Consider the following 24,054-nt stretch of genomic DNA (forward strand, 5'->3'; position numbering starts at 1 on the left):
GAGCTTTGACTCAACAGGCAATATCTTTTTGGCCATTGTCTTTATTATGATGGATTGTGATCCGTTAATCTTGAGCTATTTCCCGTCCTCAACAACAAGTCTCTCCTCATCCAGTCTTCATCACACATGAGACACACTAACAGATACAGATCTTTATACATCCATGGTGAGGAGTCAAGCTGCCATAGGAGCAGAGAAAAAGAGCAACTACAGGAGCTGGTATGTACAAGCAGAGAGCGAGTGGGGAAAAATGCATTTGATTTAGGGAGGGTGAAAATAGGACAGTGGCGGCAAGTGCTGCAGGGCAGTGCAACCAGGAGCACCAATACACGTATAGCTACTGCACATCTAGCAGTCACTGGTGTGGGATTGTACACTGATAATAATAATAGGAGTGCATTTTTTGACACACCCTATTTATACCTTAAAAATAGCACTGTTCATCACATCTATCGTAATGTGGGTGGTTGGTGTCCGTTTTGCAATGGTACCAGCAAACTTGTCAGACACTGTGACCATCCTGTTCCATCCAGTCTGGCTCTCTGTGTCACTCACCTTGTACAGTCCCACAGTAGTGAGGCTGGTCAGCATCTTGAGTAGAGCTGGTCTTTGCATGGCGTCGGTGTCGCAGCAGCCGGTGTTTAAGTCCTGAGAAGGACTGTGAGGGGACATTTTCGTCAATCGGCTGAATGAATAGGCTGTCTTCCGCAATCTGGATGAGTCCAGTCTGTGCATAAAACAGAGATATGTAAGAGATGACAGTGTGACTATTCCCATAAGGACACTGGTTTTTAGAGTACAAAAAAGTAAAACATTAATACTTTGTTTCCTACAAAATTAGTCGGATCATACGTGATAATCCACAGCCTTATCTCTTGTAGTGTGTCATAGGAGACGACAACTGACGCCACGTCTAGCATATTTGATTTTCTTTTTTCCTTCACAACTTCTCCAGTCACTTTGACCAATAGGAACACAGTGCAATCTGCTGCCATAGACAACTGTGTGACAACAACACCCCAGCCTTTTTTGATATTTCCTGTAAGGATGTTACCACACACAGTAAAAAGGAAAAATTATGGCGTGAAACCGTAGAGGCACTTTAGCGACCCACCGAAGTAATAAGGGGCTTTTAATTTTATTCAGATGTATAAAATTAAAAGCCACTTATTACTTAAGTTGAGAGAATATCTTCATTTTCTAAAAAGGCTTTTATTATGAAACATTTGCAGGAACTTCTTGTGGAGGATTCAGTGACTTGTTTGCATGCAGTACTTCAAATGTAGCTCCTGCCATCTGGTGGCATCTTTTGCGTTACTACAACAACATTTTGGCTGGCACATGAACAGACACAGTGACTGAAATAATAGTAATAACAATATGCTATGCTATGCAGTTTATCTGTCTTTAAAAATACCTACTATAGATCCCGTTTTAAGACAGAGGTGCCTCTTATTATTATTAACACTTTATTAGACAGGGACAGTGCACAAAAAAAACATTAATCTCAGATGAGAAAATATGCTTTGTGTCAGATTTAGCTGTCAGCTACTTTCCATCTGTAGTCCCTAGGTAGGTACGCACAAAATCATATAATCATCATAAAATTATAGTTCATAGTTTATGATGGCTCTGTAGCTTGATCCTGTCTTACTCTACTATAGGAGGTCCAGATGTTGTAAATTTGTAAAATATGCTATGTAATTTCAATTGTGTCCACATATTGTCTGCATGTGGATTTATATTACTTTGATATTTAGGTACCTTCTATGTATTTCACAATGTACCTTGCAATATTTTTCAAATGTATTTGTATAATATTTTTCTATATGTTTTTCTAAATATTTTTCCAAACTGATTGATACCAATTGACAGCAGGGCCTCTAGTTTCCCAGTGCGGCGCAGGGTGGCGAACCCCACGCAGAGCTAGTTTCGAGCGGCGCAACCCGAGGCGCGCTCAGTTTGGTAGTTTGGCAGACCGAGGTGCGCTGAGATGGGTGTGGTGGCACAGCAGGGGGAGGTGTAGACAGATCCAGCTTGGCGCAGTGACAGTTTCGTGCCAAAAGGCTTCGCCGAAGGTGCGCTAAAAGTTCGCCAGCTGAAACCAGGTCTACTGTCAACGCAGGCAGAGCACAGATGGTGTAAGTGGAAGTTTGGCTGACCAGTGGACAGTGCGCACATGTCACCAAAACCTCAGGTTTCCAGAATGTCAGGCACATTAACGATGCAATAAATACACACAAAAAACACTATTCAATGCAAGTATTTGCAATAAGCACATAAATATATCTCTATATCGACTGTCCCATCACATCTGATGTCAGATCAAAGGGGATTGGCATCGTTTGGCATGTTTGACACGCGTAATGGAGACCCAACCTGATTTGATTAACACAGCTGCAAACTAATAAGTTACATCCCTCTCAACCAACCACAAACAGCCACAGCATCAGATAGGGAGTATATATTCAGCATCTGTCATCTTAGAAAAGTCAAAAGAAAAGAAACAGAGTGAGACTGCGAGAGAGAAAGAGAGAGTGCGCGAGCACGAGAGAAAAGCAACATTGATTTACAAATGTGGTAACCTCCTCCCAGGCTACCTTTGCATCATCAGCCCGCGGAGGTCTGCTCGCAGTTCCGTATATTCGGACACTGCGAGCTTGGACCTCCCGGACCAAAACATCAGTTTCCTCCTGGGAGAAGTTTGGCGGTCTGACGCTGCTGCTCTCTTCTGCCATGGCGAATTGAGTAAATTCTCATTACGCCTTTGCTTGGCGCATTTAAGGGCGAGGAGAGGGGCTCATTTGATTGGTGTGATGTGAACTGGCTGTGTAAAATCCACTCCACGCCTTCTCTCCTCCCTCTTTCAAAAATCTTGCAAAATCCACCTGGCCACACCCAGTTGGCGAAGCGCAGGTGTCCTGCGCCTCTGCCTCGCCTGGTCTGCGAAACTAGAGGCCCAGGTATGTTAAATCACATGTCGTGTATGGGTGGGTATCTTCTTAAGCTGCCAACTCTCTGTCTATCCATGTAACAGGAGTTTGAGAAAGAGCTTTGTGCTCGAAACGTCACAGCGCAAATAAAAAAAGCCTTCAATGGGAGCTGAGACTTGGTGTGCGGTACATTTTCTCCGTTTATCATGTCTGTCGACCAAGTCATGGTACGATATTCTGACATAGTGACTGTTGGAACAGACAAAAATGTTGTGTAGTGTGAACCAGGCATTAGTTGATGCATTGTCACAGGTTATCTTGTCAAATTTCGATAAATGAATGTTTAAATCCCTGGTCAGCTACGTTGTCATAATCCTAGCTACACTTGTCCATGGTAGCATACACATTTACAGCTATGTGGAAAAAATGAAGTCCATGACACGGATTAGAAAATCATTCACACTGACTTATATATCAAGAATTTTTTTTTCCCCATGTGAGGGACTAATACATAGGCGCGGCTACTAATTAATGGAAGACTTGTCTGCTGTGTTCATGTATAATTGCAAAATATTAAATCGCATGTAGCCTAATTAACTAGGTACTGCTGCTAAAACTTTCATTGGTCCACATTTATTTGTTCACACTATAAAACTTCAATTCAGTTCCTTCTATCTTCCTACTCTTGTAAGGAGCACCTGTAATGCCAACAATTTCCCCCTGGGGATCAATAAAGTATCTCTGATTCTGATTCTGATTCTGAAAAGCCTAGTCCCAGTTGAACACCCAGGCCCTTTTACTAGCCTGGTGTGTCTACACATTTTGACAAACAAAGGCCTGTCTCTATTAGACACCTGGGCCCAATATTTCAAAACTTGTAATCTGGATCAGAATAATGAAATCCTCCATTTCTCAATTAGGGATCGAGGTGATCCTGCTGACTTTATCTGGGTATTTCAAAACATTGGCAGGGTGGATCACTTTGATCCCAATCTGACTGGATACGGATTTCCAAATCTCACGACCCCATCCCCGGATCTGAAACGTTTCCCCCTTGGCAGCGTGGCTTACAGATTATCGACGCGTTGCGCTCTGTCTCTATGGCGGACAACTTCACGAAAGGAGCAGTTGGTAGCACAGCTTTCACAACAAAATGTAAATTTACCGTTACCTAATGTGTAGCTTTTTTAAGACCATACGAAAGCCACCCATCATCTGATGTGAGCCAGCTATTTGAATTGTCACCTACTTAAAACGTGGGCGTACCGATCTCTAATTGAGCCGAGGTCATGCTAACAGTAGCTAACGTGGCTCCATTTACTTGCATGTTAAGAAGCTAGCAGGCTAATGAGGTAGCTGGCTTTGTTGGTGTATTTTGCGGTCTATGGCTTAATTTAAAAGGGAATTAATCTGAAGTACATCATACATGAACTCTTTAAACACCTACCTGTTCAGAGTTTAACGTTATGTTATTGCCGACACAGCGGACTTTAAAAAAAAAAAAATTTACATGTGTGCAGAGCAGACTGCTGCAGTATTGGAAAAATACACAGTACTAGTATGAATTATGCGGTTCATTCAGAAGTGTCAGAGGACTGAGTTGTTGTCCATGTGCTTATTATGTTAATCACTGTGTTGTTTCTTGCACTCTATGTAAAGAAAATAATGTGCTATACAAATAAATTTGCTTTGCATTACATTTCCTTGCCTTTGTCTGACCACAAACATATGTTGGATGTTTTGGTACAAACAAGTTACAATGTTGAAAGTGAAACTAGATGTTGAGAAACAGGTCTGTATTTGTTACTCTTGTTTACAGCAGCTTCCTTTACAGCAGCTTCAGGAAGTATGGCCAAACAATATTTTTCTATGCTTGAAATTACTTACAACTAAAACACTAATTTAGATTAAGTGTAATGAACATCTTGAGTAACAATATCTAGGAGAAGTGGAGCTGAGGCTTTGTCAAATCCGCCTCTGAGGTGGGATCTAAATAATCCTGAAATTTGGTATCAAATTGATCCAGAATTGATCTGCCTTAACTTTTGAAATACCCAAATGCAGCCTTTATCTGGATTAAAGGGAGCATTGGATTACCAGATCTGAATCCTGATCCTCAGGATCAGGATCCTCTTAATCTGTGTTGAAATACCCAGTTTTAGGATCAGATCAGGATTTAATCCAATCCGGCCAGGATCCTATCAGATCACGTTGAAATACTGGGCCCTGGTCTTGTTGCCAAGCAGTTCCTTAATAAAGAAGCTCTTTGGATGTATAAACCGGGTTATTGGCTACCCACTTGAGCTAACATTAGTTAGTTGTGTATGCATACAAATATATGTTTAAACTTTTGTCAGTATGGTGATGCTACATATTGTTAGCTCAGTCAGACTGTCTATATCATTCAGTTGATCAGTTCATTTCAGTGAAAGCACAGGCACCAAGGAATAATGCACCCACATTTGCCAGTATGGTAAAACAGAGAGACAAATAAAGGTAGTGACTCCCCACTTCTGAAATGGTCGTAAAATCAAATTATGTGTCCATTTCTCAATAATCCTGTAAGTTAATCATATTTCTTTAGTCCGTATGGGTCCTCAGATAAAAAGAAAAAAAATGGTTTTTCATAAAAATTAATCTAAGTTGTGAATTTTTCTTTAATAGGGTAAAGTTGTGTTGTATTCAGTCTGCTGGGTGCCGTAATCCTCGGGTACTATAAAAAGAGTGATTACTCTCTCTCTGATGCACTGTCCCCCGGAGCTAGATCAAATGAATGATTCATGATTAATTTGTTATCTGAAGCCTAATTTTTCTACAAATAATATTCATACTGGTTTAAATGAACAATTTGATTGTATTTCCCTATCTTTGCTGAGCTACAATTTTGTGTGAAAGCAACTGAAGGCCTGTCCCAACATATAAGCCTGTTTGAGATCAGTGATTTAGCAAGTTTTATGGTGTACTCATTTATTAATTTATTTATCTTCTAATATTACATGCTTACATCCATTTGATCCTCTGGGCTTTTATCTTGATACATTTCACTCCTGGGTTATCTATTGTCTTTTTTTTTTCTTTGCTTTTTTAGACACAGTTACAAAGCAGATAGGACCACCCAATTTGACACAACCCTCCCGACCTTAGCTCCGGTTGTGGATGTACATTAACACATGACCGGTAGAGGCTTCACAGCCACGTTCTGCCGATAACAGTATATTGGTAAATGTCACTATTGACGCCAATTACCAAAAGGAGAATTTTGTCATTGTGGCGGCACCCGTTTTAACACTGTAACAGGTAATATTCACTTCAATTCGATGTTGCCAACTGAGTGACTTTGTCACTACATATAACAGTCAGTAATAAATCTATGGCTTGTGTCATACAGATAGAGATGTTCCTCAAAAAAACTGACGAGGTGATCCTCTCTTTCTTCTTTCAAAAAAATGCCATTGCAACTACAGCTGTCTGGTTAGCTACCTAGCTTGCTAATTAGGGGTTAAAGCCCGAAGGGCTGAAACCCTTTTGTTTTTGTGCTGTTTTATTATTATTATTATTATTATTATTATTATTATTAGGGCCTGAGCACCTAGCGGTGCGAGGACCATATTGAAATGCAAGGATTTATTAGGGCCCGAGCAGCGACCGAAGGAAGGGCAAAGGCCCTATTGAAACTGAAGGAATTATTATTATAAGGGCCCGAGCACGGACCGAAGGCCGGGCAAAGGCCCTATTGAAACTGCTCCGTTTATTAGGGTCCGAGCGACGACGAAGTCGTCCGTAGGACCCTATTGTAATCGCTCTGTTTATTATTATTATTTATTATTAGGGACCTTGGCCCAAGGACGAAGGCCCTCTTGTTTTTGCTGCGTTTATTAGGGCCCGAGTGACGACGAAGTCGTCGGTGAGGACCCTATTGTAATCGTGCCATTTATTATTAGGGCCCGAGTAACGACGAAGTCGTCCGTGAGGACCCTATTGTAATCACGCTGTTTATTAGGGCCTGAGCGACGACGAAGTCGTCCAAGGACCCTATTGAAATCGCGCTGTTTATTATTATTAGGGCTCGAGCAGGTCACAGACCTGCGAGGTCCCTATTGTTGTTCTCCTGATTATTCTTTTTTTTTTTTTCTTCCGCCAAAATGATCGCATTTTTCACTGCCTGAACATACCCCAAAACTCACCAAACTTGGAATATAAGTCACACCTGGTGAAAAATTTTATAATCTATTGTCATCCTGAATTTCCACCACTAGGTGGCGCTATTATTAAGGAAAGTGCGTTTTGGCTCACAACTCCCATATACTTTGTCGCACATTCAAAAACCTTATATCCACGCATTCAGTGAATTGGGCTGAATCTTGTGGTATAGGCCACGCCCATTTCCGCCTACTGTTTTTTCGCAAATTCGCAAAATGTCGCAAACCTACTTTTTCAAACTCAACTCAACTTTGCACAAAACTTTGCACACAGCATCTGTGGACCCTCCCGACAAAAAGTTATTACAAGAATTTCGATAGTCCAAACAATACTCAAGTTATTAAATAACAACTTCCTGCAGATTTCGTTCTAAACAGGAAGTGCTGCATATCTCCACATTGGTGTATCCGAATGACAGGAAACTCAGGTTTCCACTTCCCCATGAGCCCCTGAGGCTCAGTACAAAATTTCAGGTGATGACCGCAAGGTGGCGCTCTTTAAATTGAAGTATTTTATATCTCAACATCAGTAGGGCGGATTAACACGAAACTTGGTATAATTATTGTCAATGCCCTCCTGAGGATATCTGACGAAGGACTTACTGATCCACCACTAGGTGGCGCTCTGGTGGCCGTCTAAATATTTGGCACTGTGGCAACACCATAACACTCATGGAAATAAGATTGATAGGAGTGATATAGACTGGCCCCTGTAACTCACACACCAAAAATGACCAGCAGGTGACGCTATTTTCAATGCAAAAGCGTTTTTGGCTAATAACTCCCACATAATATGTCGCACATTGTTAAACCTTCTATTTACATATTCTCTGAATTCAGCTGAATTGTGTGGTGTAAGCCAAGCCCACTTTCACGGTAACTTTCCATTCGCTAAATCGCGACAAATGAAAAACCTACTTTTTCGAACTCCTCCTAGGCAATTTCACCGATTTGCACGGAACTTTGCACACAGCATCCAGCCGTCTAATTTAATATTTGGCACTGTGCCAACACCATAACACTTGTGGAAATGAAATTGATAGGCGTGGTGTAGACTGGCCCCTGTAACTAGCACACCAAAAATGACCAGCAGGTGGCACTATTTTCAATACAAAAGCGTTTTTGGCCCACAACTCCCATGTAACATGTTGAACGTTTTGAAACTTTATATCTCAGTGTTCCCTGAATTCAGCTGAATTGTGTGATGTAAGGCACGCCCACTTTTGCATTAAATTTCCATTTGCAACATCGTGAACAATGAAAAACTTACTATTTCGAACTCCTCCTAGGTGATTTCACTGATTTGCACCAAAATTGGCATGAAGCATCTGTGGACCCTTCTGACAAAAAGTTATTCAAAGAATTTTGATCATCCAAAAAACGCCCAAAATATCAAACAACAAATTCCTGCACACTGTTTTCAAAACAGACAGTTTTTCATATCTTGACCAAATACAGTCTGATTACCACAACCCTTGCACTAATTGTGTTCCATGGCCCAATGAGGGGTTGTGCAAAATCCGGTGCAAATCGGCCAACAGGTGGTGCTCTGGTGGCAGTCTAATTAGTGCGAACGGAAGTAAATTGGAAAATCTTGAAATCCTCTTCAAAACTCATCGACTTTCAACCTCTTCTTGTTCCTCATACTTTGAGCCAGAGACACCATGTCAACTTTTAAAGAGTCAGAAGACCTAAAACTATTGGGCATGTATTAAGCTTCTACTTTTTGGAAAAATACATATGTGAGGACCCTATTGTAATCGTGACGTTTATTATTATTATTATCATCATTATTATTATTATTATTATTATTCCGACATTTTGTGTCCCAATTTTGCCCCTTTCCCAAATTTAAAAATGCTTCTAACTTTCCACATTCGTCTGGCCGGATCCGAAATTCGATATTTTTGGGTGGTTGCACATGGTCACCACTTGCAGCTTTAATTATTGTTATTATTCTTGCGACATTTCATGCCCCAATTTCGCGCCTTCCAGTCCATGTTGATCAAAAGTTGTGCTCTGCATGTCTGTAGGTCAAAGGGCGTGGCTGCTATGGCGCTGCCATTTTTGATCCATCGCCATGCATATTCAAGCAGCTCTCTCTCCCACATAATTCATCCAAACTGCTTCAAAGTTTCTGTACATAATAAGAGCCCCGCCCTCAACGCCTCCATATGCTCGTAGGCAATCTTGCTCATGGCGCCCCCTTGTGGAAACAGGAAATGCCATCTTTTACACTGACAAACACCAACCTCAAGCTCCTGACCTGATCAACTACATTTTGTGGCCACATGACGATCAAGTATAGTGACACACGTGTCCTGTCCTGTTGCAGGCTGCCGCGGCGGCGACATTTCATCCTTCGCCACAGAATATCAACTTGGTATAACTCCTTAATGCATTATCCAATTTGCTCGAAATTTCACGTGTGATGAGGGTCCACCCCTAAACGCACCTGGCCACATCTGGTTACGCTCGTAGCGCCACCTGGTGGATGAACAAAACATTGTGTTTTTTCGCTCCCGCCAGGTTTTTTCTCCGTTCTCGCTTCGCGCCACAGCCCCCACGTGCCTCAGGCCCCCACAGTTGCATGGGGGAGCGAGGGCCCCATCACAGCTGCTTGCAGCTTTAATTATTATTATTCCTTACCTGTCTTCGTGCCCCAATTTCGCCCCTTTCCCAAATTTGAAAATGCTTCTAACTTTCCATATTTGTCCGACCGCATCCGAAATTCGATATTTTTGGGCAGTTGTACATGGTCGATGCGAAATGCCGAAATAGTGCCCCCTACAAATTTTCAAAAACCCCTCCCCATTGGGGTTAGTTTGTTGTAGGTAAACGAAATTTGGTGCGCACATGTATCATACCCAGATGCACAAAAAAGTCTCATAACGTCATGGTAAAATTCCAACAGGAAGTTGGCCATTTTGTTTTGAATTTTTCAATTATGGAGATTTCCACAACTTAAATCTGAACAAACTCCTCCTAGGGATTTCGTTAGATCGACTTCAAAGTTGGTACAGATCATCCTGAGAACATGCTGATCAAAAGTTATTAAAAGCTTTTCTCTATGTCAAGGGGTGTGGCCGCTAGGGCGTGACAAATTTTCCTGACTCTTCGTGTTCTTGCCATCAAATTTCGAACAGTTCTCCCACCCACATACTTGATCTCAGCAGCTTCAGACTTACTGGACATGATGATGGCTCCCCCCGAACGCCCCAATATGTTAATATGCATTCAACGACCTCATCTCCTCATGAAAATTGATACACAGGTCAAGAATGGCGAGCTCTTTCATCTGATAGGGGCATCGCCCATGGGGGGGACAAAATGCCTCTATAGCATCCCCTTGTAATTTTCAAAAAACCCTCCCCATAGGGGTTTTTTTGGAGAAGGAAGATGAAAATTGGTACATATGTGTATGTTGCCCAGACGCACAAAAAAGTCTCTACCACCAATGGTCTACTCCAAACAGGAAGTTGCCCATTTTGATTTAACCTTTTCATTTTGGTGGCAATTTTGTGATTTCCACAACTTTGTATTTTAACGAACTCCTACAGATTTTGTCCAATCAATTTCAGATTTGGTACAGATCATCCAGAGATCATGCTGATCAAAAGTTATTAAAAGCTTTTCTCTATGTCAAGGGGCGTGGCCGCTATGGCACCTCCCTCGCCACCAAATACGTTTGGCTTCTTGATGGCTTCAGCGACCTCATATCCTCATATCATATCAAATTGATACACAGGTCAAGAATGGCGAGCTCTTACATCTGATAGGGGCGTCGCCTATGGGGGGGGGGGCAAAATGCCTCTATAGCGCCCCCTTGAAATTTTCAAAAACCCCTCTCCATAGGGTTTTTTTTGGAGTAGGAATATGAAACGTCACACCACGTCAGGGTTAACTTACTCTGAGTTTTCACATAACCGCTTCAGTGATGTGTGCTGCTGACCCCCCTGTGGTGGCATGGGAGAGCGAGGGCCCGATCATGGCTGCTTGCAGCTTTAATCATTATTATTACTATTCCTCAGATATGTTTTTGTAAACTACATCATACCATGAAAATTTCACTAATGATTGGAAGTTGTGTGCAATTGCTGCTCAAGATATACATTTTCCAATAAGCCAGATGGGGGCGCTATAATGAAGGTCAAGGGAAATCTGGATTTGAAAGGCCACCACCCTCGCATCGTGTGTCAGATTGACATGAAACTCGAAATGCTTGGTCAGGTGAAAGGGTTGTACGAAAGCATGACAAAAATGCTCAGGGTCCCCCTACTAGATTGTCCGCCATAATGTATTTTTTTGAAAAACACCATTTTTACATCTCCTCCTAATGCCTGGTACACACTCCACGATATCAGCCCAATTCTAGCCTTACGCGGCAACGTAAGGTGTCGGCATGCATTGTAAACGACAATGAGTGTCATACACAATAATCCATCGTTTCATCTTGTGTAATGTGTCATAGTTAATGACAACCGCCACGTCTGGGACGCCTCACAACATTCCAACAGATAGTCTGGCATGTTTGATTTTCTTTTTGTCATTTACGACTGCTCCCGTCGCAGCCATCACTTTGACCAAAAGAAACACAGAGTGATCTGCTGCCGTAGACAACTGTACGTCAACAGCAGCCCAGCCTTTTTAATGTTTTTTTTTTTTTTTCCTTGGGACGTTACCACACAGAGTAAAAAGGGAAAAATGATGGAGTGAAACAGCCGAGGCACTTTAGCATCCTGCTGAGTACTGTCATTAGCATCAAACTAGCAAACAATGCTATTTCTTCATAATGGAGGACATAAGGAAAATCAATAAATAGTGGCAGGGCTTTTACTTACCACAACAGCAGAGGCTACCAGCTTCATGTGAAACAGACTCCATAATAAACAGTTGGTTATTTATTATTCCCTCTGCATTTTTATATTTTTACTTTTTATCCACTCCCGTTTGTGTTGATGAAGTGAATGCATCACGCCATCATTTCAAACTCAACACTTCCTGTATCTTTTTCAAATTAAAAGCCCCTTATAACTTCAGCTGAGAGAATCCCTTCATTTTCTAAATAGGGTTTTACTGTGAAACATTTACAGGAACTTCTTGTGGAGGATTCAGTGACTTGTATGTTTGCGTACACAACATCTGCTGGCGCTTTTTTACTTTACTCCAACAACATTTCAGCTGGCACATGAACAGACACAATGACTGAAATAATAGTAAAATTAATAAAAATAGGACAAAAATAACCCAGTGACATCACACACGTCATGAAAGATGACCAGGGTTGATTGGAGTGGACCATCGTGTAGTGTGTCATGTCTGTCGGCCAAGTCACAGCACGATTTTATGACTCCACAATCTTGTAATGTGGCATAGTGACTTTCAGAACGGGCAGAAAAGTTGTGTAGTGTGTACCAGGCATAAGGAGTGGGTCCAATTTGCATTAAACGTTCTGTGAATCATTATGGGATGAAGTTTTGTTAAGTTATCACAGAAAGTTTAAATTAACTTCGATCGTGAGCAAGAAAGAGTTACATGGGAACCAAGTGTAAGAGCATAACGGGGTCTGGCATAAAGAGTATAAGTAGAAGGAGGGACAGCAAAAGAAAGAAGAAGTAAAAAGAAAAAAACAAAGTAAAAAAAGAAGAAAGAGAGTAAGAGACGTGACAGAAAAGAGTGAAGAGATGTGCAGAGCTCACTTGTTTTATCCCACCCTTGAGGGGACATGTCCGGAGCAGGGTGGGCCTCTTAGTCTAGACATTACTTTATTTCAGGGAATTAAGGTGTTGCAAGAGGAGTTGAGAAGCAGGCCAGCAGTTCTTAGAAGGGCAGAGCATCTCAGGAAAAAGAGGAGGAAGAAGGAACATGCTAGGACAGGTTTTTTCAGGGACCCTTTTAAGTTTGTTAAAGGATTGTTCAGCCAGGAAAAGGGAGGGCAGCTCAGAGCAGAAAGGCTAGTGGTTGAAGAATATTTGAGAAATACATATTCAGATTTAGAGAAGAATAGGATTGTAGGTTTCCCACCTGGTATCCCTCCATTTGGAGAGATAGAGCATGAGATGGATGTCAGGCCACCTAGGTGGAAGGAAGTTCAGGAGGTGGTCAGGCATGCAAAGCCTTCTTCGGCCCCAGGGACTAATGGAGTCTCCTACCGGGTTTATAAAAGTGCGCCTGATATCCTTAAATTTTTGTGGAAACAGCTAAGAATAGTTTGGGAGAAACAAATTATAACAAGAGCATGGCGTAGGGCAGGGGGTGTCCTCATTCCTAAGGAGAAGGAGTCTGTGGATCTTAGCCAGTTCCGGATGATTTCTCTCTTGAATGTGGAGGGGAAGATTTTCTTTAGTGTAGTTGTGCAGAGATTAGCTAGCTACTTAAAAAGGAATATCTTAATAGATACCATGGTGCAGAAGGCAGGAATACCAGGTTTTTCAGGGTGTTTAGAGCATACTAGCATGATCTGGCACCAGATTCAGGCAGCGAAGATTAACAGAAGGGACCTGCATGTAATATTTTTAGATCTTGCAAATGCGTTTGGGTCAGTACCGCATAGCCTCATTTGGAGTGCTTTTGACTATTTCAGAGTGCCACAGGTAGTTGTTAACTTAGTGCAAGCATACTTTCAGGATATTAGGTTGTGTCTAAGTACGGCAGGTTTCACAACAGGTTGGCAGAGGCAAGAAATAGGCATCATGGCAGGGTGTACAATTTCTCCATTAGCATTTACTATGGCGATGGAAGTAATCATCAGGGCTTCTAAGTGGGTGGTAGGTGGGGAGAGACGGCAGAATGGCTTGCATCTTTCACCACTTAGGGCTTACATGGATGACATGACACTGGTGACCACAACAATGCCATGTAAAAAGAGGCTACTAGAGAAGGTAAATAAGAACCTCAAGTGGGCCAGCATGAAGATCAAGTCTAGTAAATCTAGAAGCATCTCGATACATAGAGGGAAGTTAAGCGATAGGAAGTTTGTCATAGATGATGAAGAAATCCCAACAATTAGGGAAAAGTCAGTAAAGAGCTTAGGTAGATGGTACAATGTGGAGTTGAATGATGAGGAACAGGTAGGGAAATTTAGAAAAGATGTGGCTGAAGGATTGGATAGAATAGCTAAATCAGAACTTTCAGGAAAGTTGAAGTGGTGTTTGCAATTTGGGCTATATCCTAGGTTAATGTGGCCATTGTCAATTTATGAAATTCCAATATCCGTTGTGGAGAGAACTGAAAGGTCGGTTAGCTCCTATATTAGGAAGTGGTTGGGCACTCCTAGGTGCCTAAGTAGTGTTGCATTGTATGGAAAAGGGATACTTCAGCTGCCAGTATCTAGTTTAACAGAGGAATTTAAATGTACCAAGGTCAGGACAGAGCTCTTGTTATCTGGGAGTAAGGACGTGGTAGTTAGGAGTGTAGTTCCAAATCCAACCAAGGGGAGGAAGTGGAACCCAAGATTGGCAGTTCAGGAGGCAGAGGCAGCTCTTAGGCATGCAGAGATTGTAGGTAATGTTCAGTTTGGCCGGGGAGGCCTGGGGCTTGGCTCAGGCAAACCGGTATGGAATAAAGCAGGTCTCAAAGATAAAAGAAAGCTGGTCGTGGAACAGATACGTAGACAGGAGGAGATATTAAGGGGTGCAAAGGTAGTGGCCCAGGCTAAACAGGGACAGTGGTTGAATTGGGAAAGTGTAGAGAAGAGGAAGCTTAGTTGGAGGGACCTGTGGAGTATGGAGGGGAATCGTATTAGATTCCTGGTAGGGGCTACATACAATGTGTTACCAACCCCCTAGAACCTAAAACTGTGGGTAAATGAGGACCCATCGTGCCCATTGTGTTCAGGTACCGCACCCTTAAAGCATATTTTGTCAGGCTGTAAAGTTAGCTTGTCACAAGGCCGATATACATGGCGACATAACCAGGTGTTGAAATGTTTAGCTGCAGGCATCGAAGGGAAATGAAGACAGGTGAATTCAGAAGGTGTTAAGGACAGGAGTTTAGTAACTCAGTTTGTCTGTGAGGGAGAGAAATTCAGAAGGGATAAGTTGGTAAGGAGGCAAGGGTGTGGCCGCCCAGAAGGTACTTGTGATTGGGAAATGCAAGTAGATTTAGGGGGAAAGCTTGTTCTTCCCCAGGAAATAGTTTGTACCAAGCAGGGGCCTGACATAGTGTTGTGGTCAGTGAGTCAACGGATAATTTATTTCATTGAGCTGACAGTTCCTTGGGAAGACTCAGTGGAAGAAGCCTATGAAAGAAAAAAGCTTAGATATGCAGACTTAGGAGCAGAAGCTGAGCAGCGAGGATGGAAAACTAGGATTTGTCCAGTGGAAGTGGGGGGTAGGGGATTCATAGCAAGATCAGCTGTCTCACTCCTGGGGGAACTCGGAGTGCGGGGACAGAGTTTGAGGAAGACAGTGAAGTAAATGTCAGATGAAGCAGTTAGATGTAGCCAATGGATCTGGAAGCGAAGAAATAATGTCAGTTGGGGGCCAGCAGGGGGAACTACTAAGCAGGGTACATAACTCCTTGAGATCAGGTGGAGAGATCCACTTCCTCTGAGGAGGAAATCCAGGAAGAGGAAGGTTATTTAAGTGTGGGAGTGGCCTATTTGAATCCCTTTTGTTTGAGATCATGCTGCAAGGTGAGTGTGTTTGCTGATCCTCTAAGTTTATTTATCTCCTTTAACTGTAGCTTATATTGTAATTATGCTATGTAGCGTGTGAAATAGAGTATGGTGAATGTGCTAGGAAAGGTAGTATCAGCGTTGTTTCTACCTGGAGCTCGCATGTACGGAGCCTGGGTTTGGTTGAAGGTGGCAGTGCTGTTTGGGCTGAGAAAGCCATGTGTAAGTAAGGTAAAGGAGGTTATTGGGTTGGTGTGGAGAGCAGTGAGACCTGGCATTAGGGGAGTGTCTCTGGGACGCCAGAGATCACTGTCTAGCCTCCTGGAGGTGTTGCGGGACCAACTAGATGAAACACTGGTGAAAGGAGGTTCCCACCCGATGACCCCAAAGACATGATAGTTATCACTGCTCACTGGTCTGTATAGTAAAGCCTTGCCATAATAGCTTATCATATATGGATTAAGACAACTTCCAAAAAGATGTATCCATGATTCTAACCATTCGTATTCGTAATGTTAAACATTTGTATGTCAATAAAAAAGTTGTACACAAAATTCTGCTGTCATACGCATGAGTCTGAGAAATTGTTTGAGTTAGGATTGTTTTTTATGTGAGTATGAATCTAAAAGATGTGAGTGCAAAGTCTTGTGAATACAACTCTAATTTCTACGACTACAAAGTCTTCACTCTGAATACGAATTCAAGTTTGTGGGTACGAGTAGAAAAGTGTTCAAATGACGTCACATAGGTCACAGGCAGGTCACAGGGGAAACTAATCAAACCCCGATTGCTCCAAAAGCGCATGCGCAGAAGCCAAAGATGGCTGCAAGCGGTGCACCCAGGGATGCTCGTGGGGATGCAAGTGAAGCATCACAGGTAAAGTCAATAACACATCCAACATTTATTTATTTATTTATTTCATAAAATTGTACTGTTTTAAATAATATACAGTTTATGGACGTACAGACATACTGCTTAGCTTGCAAGCTAACGACGTGCCGGTGACCCACAGTTAGGCCTAGTGCTTGCATTAGCCACTAGCATTAACGTTAGAAGTCGGCTTACCTGCAAAATATGAAAAAACTAAACTAAACTAATTTTAGATATAATGTTGACCAAAATACGGCTTTCATCGATTTATAAACTGTGTCAATTGTCGTATATTTCTGCCCATCGTTTGCCTTACTGTAAGTTAAGTCCGGTTTCAGTTCTTCTTTGCTAACTCTGTTCTCGGTCTCGTGCATTTGTTTACAACGAAGCCAGCGGGGAGTCAATCAGTGGATCGATGGATTATCATACACACATTATGACGTGTATATATTTGTAGTCTTATCTGTCATAAATAAGAGATTAGGGGTTATGGGGCGTGTTTGTGTCGCTGTGTCGCGGTGCCGCAGAGACAAGAGCTGGGACACCAGGTTATATTCTCCATGTAAAGAGTTACAAGTCGTTTATTATTATTAAACCAGCACTATTACTCTGAAGCCGTTTAATCAAGGTAAAAAAAATGAACCATAAGGCAAATGTCCTGCATAGCCTCTTGGATCAGAGCGGCGTCCTGAGCAATGGTCTGTTATACAGAAATAACAGACCAACATCGACAACACGCAATAGAGCCCTATAATAATGATTATTATATGCAGTCATTTGCCCGAGATCAGGTGCACAGGTTTGGTTTGCATGGGTCCAGACTGGCTTGTTGTTTGGTGTGGATGCTGACTCAAGCTCAAAAGAAGTTAGTTTGCAGGCATTCTGTGAAATTGTGAGAAGTACCCATGTCTGTAGCATTTGCTATTGAATTTTGTCTTTTTTCTCACTCAGGTCCAATTAAGAGACATCATCAACACAGCACAAAATCTGGTGTTGATGTTAAGTAACAGTGTACCCGCCGCAAATGTCAGGCCAGGCAGACATGGAACTTCAGGAGAAGCTGATGTTGGACAGGGAGTGCAGTCAACAGTGAGGCAACCTCAGCAGGCAGTGCAACAACTTACAAGATCTCAAAACAATGGACTGTCAGTGAAACAAGAAATGGTGCGGTGGGGTACATGGGTCATTTATTGCATTCCCAGTTCAGGCACATAACAGGTCCCTGATTCTGATTCAGTCAGAAGGCAGTGAAACAGCTGCAGATTTTTTAATTTTATAATTTATTTTCTGCAGCTTCAGACCATCGCCATGTAAACTATTGCATAAAACAAATTAAACAAATTTACATAACCTAACATAATCATTTAGTTTTCTGAGTTAGCTTGTTTGTTTTTTTGTTGATGGAATATAAAAGATGAGAATATTAGTATGCTATCTTTTTTAGGTCTTTTCTAGGATTTTTTCAAAAGGAGGCAAGGGGCAAAGGGCGTTTTGCACCATTCAGGAAAAAAGAATCTGGGAGGAGCTTTTTGGTGAACTTTTTTCTTCTTGACAAACAATATGAAAAAACACCAAAAGGCGAAGAGGAACTGCCACTCATGTTGGCTGGCCTTGGAAAACGTTCACTATCTATATCTGAAAACATGACACATTCAGAGGTACGTTATTATTAATTTACTGCCTTGTGTCAAGTCATGTCTCAAGAGAAAAATGCCCATCTTAGAGTTCATCTTGACACATGATTTAATTAATATTTGCATGATGAAATAAACAGTAGCTCATAAATATAAGTCATTGCAATAAAGCTTTAACTATTGTTTTGTCTTTATCTGATGACATAGTTTCTCTAGATGGCATTGCTCTGGCCTCTAGCACTACCGTAAGAAACCTCGGAGTAATATTTGATCAAGATTTGTCTTTTAATTCTCATTTAAAACAAACCTCACGGACTGCATTTTTTCATCTGCGTAATATTGCGAAAATTAGGCCTATCCTGACCCGAAAAGATGCAGAAAAATTGGTCCACGCTTTTGTTACCTCAAGGCTGGATTACTGTAACTCTCTATTATCAGGTAGCTCTAGTAAGTCCTTAAAAACTCTCCAGCTAATTCAGAATGGAGCAGCACATGTACTAACAGGAACTAAGAAACGAGATCATATTTCTCCTGTTTTAGCTTCTCTGCACTGGCTCCCTGTAAAATCCAGAATTGAATTTAAAATCCTACTGTTAACTTATAAAGCTCTAAATGGTCAAGCTCCGTCATATCTTAGAGAGCTCATAGTGCCTTATTATCCCACCAGAACTCTGCGCTCTGAGAATGCAGGGTTACTCGTGGTCCCTAAAGTCTCCAAAAGTAGATCAGGAGCCAGAGCCTTCAGCTATCAGGCTCCTCTCCTGTGGAATCATCTTCCTGTTACGGTCCGGGAGGCAGACACCGTCTTCACATTTAAGACTAGACTTAAGACTTTCCTCTTTGATAAAGCTTATAGTTAGGGCTGGCTCAGGCTTGCCCTGTACCAGCCCCTAGTTAGGCTGACTTAGGCCTAGTCTGCCGGAGGACCCCCCTATAATACACCGGGCACCTTCTCTCTCTCTCTCTCTCTCTCTCTCTCTCTCTCTCGTATTCTATTACTGCATCTTGCTAACTCGGCCATTCTGGATGTCACTAACTCGGCTTCTTCTCCGGAGCCTTTGTGCTCCACTGTCTCTCAGATTAACTCATATCGCAGCGGTGCCTGGACAGCGTGACGTGTGTGGGTGTGCTGCTGTCGTGGTCCTGCCAGATGCCTCCTGCTGCTGCTGCCATCATTAGTCATTAGTCATACTTCTACTGTTATTATACACATATGACTATTGTCACACTTGTATACTGCCAGATATTAATACATATTTTCAACATATTGTACCGCAGTAGCCAGAACTATAACTATAATATTATTACTTTCAATAATGTTGTTGTAAGCTACTGTCATTACCTGCGTCTCTCTCTCTCTCTCTCTCTCTCTCTCTCTCTCTCTCTCTCTTTCTCTGTCTCATTGTGTCATGTGGATTACTGTTAATTTGTTATGCTGATCTGTTCTGTACGACATCTATTGCACGTCTGTCCGTCCTGGAAGAGGGATCCCTCCTCAGTTGCTCTTCCTGAGGTTTCTACCGTTTTTTTCCCCTGTTAAAGTTTTTTTTTTGTGGAGTTTTTCCTTATCCGCTGTGAGGGTCATAAGGACAGAGGGATGTCGTATGCTGTAAAGCCCTGTGAGGCAAATTGTGATTTGTGATATTGGGCTTTATAAATAAAATTGAATTGAATTGAATTGAAAAGTCTCTTAAGTTTTCAGATTTGCTTTTGAGTGCATATCCAAGACTGGCAAATATCTGTGGTGGCTGGATGCTGAACAAGTCCACAAGTATGTAGGCGTATATACATTGGATTCATGTTGTTTCAAAATACTCTACATATGAGTAGTTGCTCTATATTCAGGTTTGTTTAGTATCCATAAAATTTCAATTTTAGGTGGGGGTGGGCGGCGGAGCTTGGTCGTCATCCCTCCAGATCTACATGGATACACTGGCCAGCAGCTAAAAGCAGTGAGCGGGAATGGAAAATACACATTGTACATTTATCCTTTACAAGAAGAACTTGATACAATTCCATTACCACCTGAAGCAAAGGAGTTTGAGAACATGCCCAAAGCCCAGTGTACAACCTGCAAGAAAATGGTTCCTCTTCAGATTCTTCCATTACATATCAAGGAATGCAAGACAGAATTTGTAGATTTGTCCTCTTCTGCGGAAGAGGTATGTCAAAGTTGAGTCTTTTAGACTTTATTTCACAGCTGTTTATATTGGAAAATGAGATGTTATTCTGAATCATGCCCTAAACACTTACGTATTACTATTGTTTTTCTCCCCCAGGAAAGCTGCAACAAAGAACGTGAAGATGAATTACCAGATTCCATTAGCAGCCAGGAAGGCAAGGTGAAATTGTTTGTGCCTTCCTAGTAAATTAAGATATTAATGTTAGGGATAATGTGAGGGTTATTCACATGCCTGGTGAATTCTGTTTTAAGTCAGCAGAATGTCCTGTGTGCAACAATGCATTCCAAGCTGACGTAATTGAGATCCATGCAGCCACATGCGGATTACGGTAATATTAATGATTTTAGTGTATCTTTTTTCATGTATGTCTACGTTCATTTAACAAATTACATCTAAGAGGATTGCCTTGCAATTTTTCATATGTATGCAAGTGTTTATGTCAAGATAATTTAGGACAAGCTGTTTTCTTTATGTGTGCACTGCAGACCTACAGAAAATGACGGCCATGAGTCAAGTGGATCAGTGCCAGTCAGTCAAATCAGTACCTTTCAAAGGTAATATTGTACATTAGGTAATTATGGTCACAAATGATGTCATCTGGATAATATACACTTTTAAGAGATACTGCAGTATCAATCTTGACATCTTTTTTCCTGTTGGAAAGCTTTTTAATATGTGTGGACTGTGATCACCGAGAAATGTGGTAATCCAAAAACATGGTATGTTTGTGACATATTTTGTTCTTGTCTTGACTTACATGAGGCCTGCTTTCATCCCTTACAATTTCACCAGTATAGGAGGTGAGGCAATCATTGTACCATACCACACCCCAACACCTGGAATAATTGTAGCAAACAGCTAGGACATTATACAGACAGTATAACCATGTCTAATTTTGTTTGTTATTCAAATGCTCAGTGTTGAACAAGAAATAAATAAGTAAATAAAGCATTCAGAAAAGACATGTTGGTGTCTATTTTAATGTTTAATTTTTGTCTTTTGTTTTTAATTCCAGTGCTGAGGAAATCTTGGATTGGATCGCTTTACAAGTTAATGAAACAGACACATATTCCATCTGTGTGTCGAGAACTGACTTCTTCAGCAGAGGCATGCAACAATGGCAGCGGCAGAAGAAGACATCACCCAAATGTAGACTTAAGGTCACATTCTTTAGCGAGGTACGCATCGACACTGGGGCCCTTAGCAGAGAATTCCTCACAGGTAGAAATGTTTGTCTAAATTTCCTTTCACAATAAGATAAAATTTGTGCACATCAAATTCTTACAAGGTGAGGTATAGGATAAAAGATAATCAAGAACAAAAAGGAAAGGAATTATCCACACACTCTGGTTATAGTTCCAAGAGTTTTTATTAGACTGATGTGAGGATAATTTCTTCTTCTTCTTATTTGTCCATATTCGTCAAATCAGACACACTTGACACACTGTCAGCATCAGCAGGGGGTCTGTCATGGTGTAGTGGGCTTGAATGCTAATTAAACTTAGGAAAAGGAGAGACAGATGAGACCTTTTGAATTTCCTGTATTTTGCTGTTTTGCAGAAATGCTAGCAGAGATTGAAAACAGACTCTTTGTTGGAGGGCCAGATAAGATAGAGAAGAATCCTGTGTATTGTCTCAACAGTTTGGACTCTAACTACTTCAGGTGTGCAGTGAAATTCATTGTGTGTTTTCTTCAGCATATTAATTGCAATATCATTTAAGTATATCACTGTAAATATATTCAGGCAGTTTATATGCTGTGTTGTTTTGTTTTGGTTAGGAGTGCAGGAGAGGTCATGGCAGCTAGCCTAGCACAAGGCGGACCTTGTCCTAACTTCATGCGCGAGTGGTGCTTCAAATATCTCTGCTCCGGTGACTCCGACAGCATTCTAGTGTCTGCCAGTGATGTAACAGATTTAGAACTGTCACTGCTTATTGAGAGGGTAAATACAATTTTATCAAATTTAGTAATTGCATTAACCTCATTATGATATGGCTTGCATAATTACTTTTTTGGTTTGTTGCTTTTACAGAACAATGATAAAATAAAAATGAATTTCACTTGACACCTACTCTGTTTTCAGATAAACAGCGCCACTAATGATAACATCAGTGACCTGGTCGATGATATTGTGACCTGCGGATACACTGGACTCGTGTCCATTGAAAAAAGAGACAGCATGATTAGGTATGTTTGGTGACATTTTTGTTATTCATTAAGGCATCCAATAGGTTTACCAGGTTTACTACTAAAGTATATTCTTCTGATGAAACATTTTGTCCATTAGAACTGTCATACTTCACTCCACCATGAGAGTCCTCCCCATGCTTGACCAGCTCAGAAAAGGCCTGCAGCTGTATGATCTCCCAAAAGTCATGAAGAGTCATCAAGATCTCTGCCAAAAACTGTTCATTCCAGGGGAAGATGATGAGGTATATTATTACATTTTTGACTGCTTTTAATTTAGCATGAATATCTTTATCTTTATTGATTATGATTATATTATATTGTTTATGCAGACTGAAATGCCCTTCTTTCTTCTTAAAGGCGGATGCAGCCTTCCTTCTGGAGAGCAGCTGTCCTGTCTACAGTGAAATTGGTTCTGCCAAGCACCAAAAGGAATTAAACATCATGAGCCTTCTCCAGGACTTCCTCCAGGAATGTTTTAGCCAAGATAGGGTAATAAAGAGATTAACTTTTTCTGTTATCCTGCAGTACATTTTCTATAGTGCAGTGTAAATGGTTAATCGATTCAAACTATACAACCCATTAAATCTTAAGCATTTGTGGAAACTTCATGTCACTATTTAAATGAATGTAACTGTGAAATGTAATATTGTGAGCTCTAGGATAACACTGTTTCATTAAACTAGACATGGATGACTAACATATGGATGACTTGTACAGTTATATTGACAATAACAGGGTGTCTGAACAATTGCCACAACATTGCCTGTCATCCAGTCAACAAATACAGCTTTTGTTAAAATCTCTATGTAATTTCATCTTTGATTTATCAAATGTTCTGATACTCAAAAAAAGTCAATGAGTTTTGTATATGTAAGGGATTTTAGCAATTTAAAAACTAAATGTATTGTTTTCAGTTCAGACTAAGATTGTGTTCATCTCTTCTCTAAGAACATGAGGGCCCCAGCAACAGCAGCGTTACTCCAGAAGGCTTGACTGTAGGACGCATCGTGCAGTGGATGACTGGACAACGACACAAGCCTGTTCTGCCAAGTGAGAAGAAGGACTTTGTCATAAATATGAAATTCCACCATGACTGTGACACAGAACACACAGTTTGTTTTCCAACTGTAAGCGCCTGCAGTCGTACAGTCACATTCCCTTCAGCTCACCTGAAAACATACAGTGAATTCAAAAACATTATGACACTAGCCGTATGCCACGGGCAAACTTTTGACAGGGTGTAGCCACTCAGATTAAAGGAAAACAACTAGAACTGCAACATTTCGTTCTTTCATCATTTTATTTGACAACTTCCTGTTTCAGTCATCTTTTTTTGTTTTCACTGTTACAAAACCATTGCTTTTCTATTAATGATTGTTTACTCCAAAGTTAGTTTTTACCTCCATGTTACTCTTCAGAATACCCAC

The 24,054-nt window shown here is 41.2% G+C and overlaps 2 protein-coding genes across 4 annotated transcripts in view; one reads left to right on the top strand and one right to left on the bottom strand.

Moving 5' to 3' along the window:
- Positions 1 to 24,054, bottom strand: part of adamts17 (ADAM metallopeptidase with thrombospondin type 1 motif, 17) — a 499,826-nt gene that overhangs the window by 433,984 nt on the left and 41,788 nt on the right. Inside the window, exon 3 of the mRNA XM_049602805.1 lies at positions 556 to 727. Coding sequence (XP_049458762.1) covers positions 556 to 727 — 172 coding nt within the window. The remainder of the gene's footprint in view (positions 1 to 555; positions 728 to 24,054) is intronic.
- Positions 21,446 to 23,705, top strand: LOC125905490 (uncharacterized). Of its 3 annotated transcripts, XM_049603463.1 has the most exons (7): positions 21,454 to 21,614; positions 21,997 to 22,099; positions 22,217 to 22,379; positions 22,521 to 22,624; positions 22,725 to 22,869; positions 22,985 to 23,116; positions 23,576 to 23,705. In XM_049603463.1, the coding sequence occupies exons 2-7, from the start codon at positions 21,999 to 22,001 to the stop codon at positions 23,618 to 23,620; spliced, it is 690 nt and encodes a 229-aa protein (XP_049459420.1). In that variant the 5' UTR covers positions 21,454 to 21,614; positions 21,997 to 21,998; the 3' UTR covers positions 23,621 to 23,705. The 3 variants fall into 3 exon arrangements, with proteins under 3 accessions (XP_049459429.1, XP_049459420.1, XP_049459411.1); XM_049603454.1 differs by lacking the exon at positions 21,454 to 21,614 and having other exon boundaries at positions 21,862 to 22,099; XM_049603472.1 differs by lacking the exons at positions 21,997 to 22,099; positions 22,217 to 22,379 and having other exon boundaries at positions 21,446 to 21,657.

The sequence above is a fragment of the Epinephelus fuscoguttatus genome, linkage group LG2 (assembly GCF_011397635.1).
Source record: "Epinephelus fuscoguttatus linkage group LG2, E.fuscoguttatus.final_Chr_v1".
Classification (NCBI taxonomy): domain Eukaryota; kingdom Metazoa; phylum Chordata; class Actinopteri; order Perciformes; family Serranidae; genus Epinephelus; species Epinephelus fuscoguttatus.

Excerpts from the sequence above, each read along its gene's own strand:
- LOC125905490 (XM_049603454.1), top strand. The coding sequence starts at position 21,957 with ATGAGACCTTTTGAATTTCCTGTATTTTGCTGTTTTGCAGAAATGCTA. Across the intron at positions 22,625-22,724 it reads AAAAGAGACAGCATGATTAG|AACTGTCATACTTCACTCCA; the intron begins GTATGTTTGGTG and ends TTTGTCCATTAG. Across the intron at positions 22,870-22,984 it reads TTCCAGGGGAAGATGATGAG|GCGGATGCAGCCTTCCTTCT; the intron begins GTATATTATTAC and ends TTCTTCTTAAAG.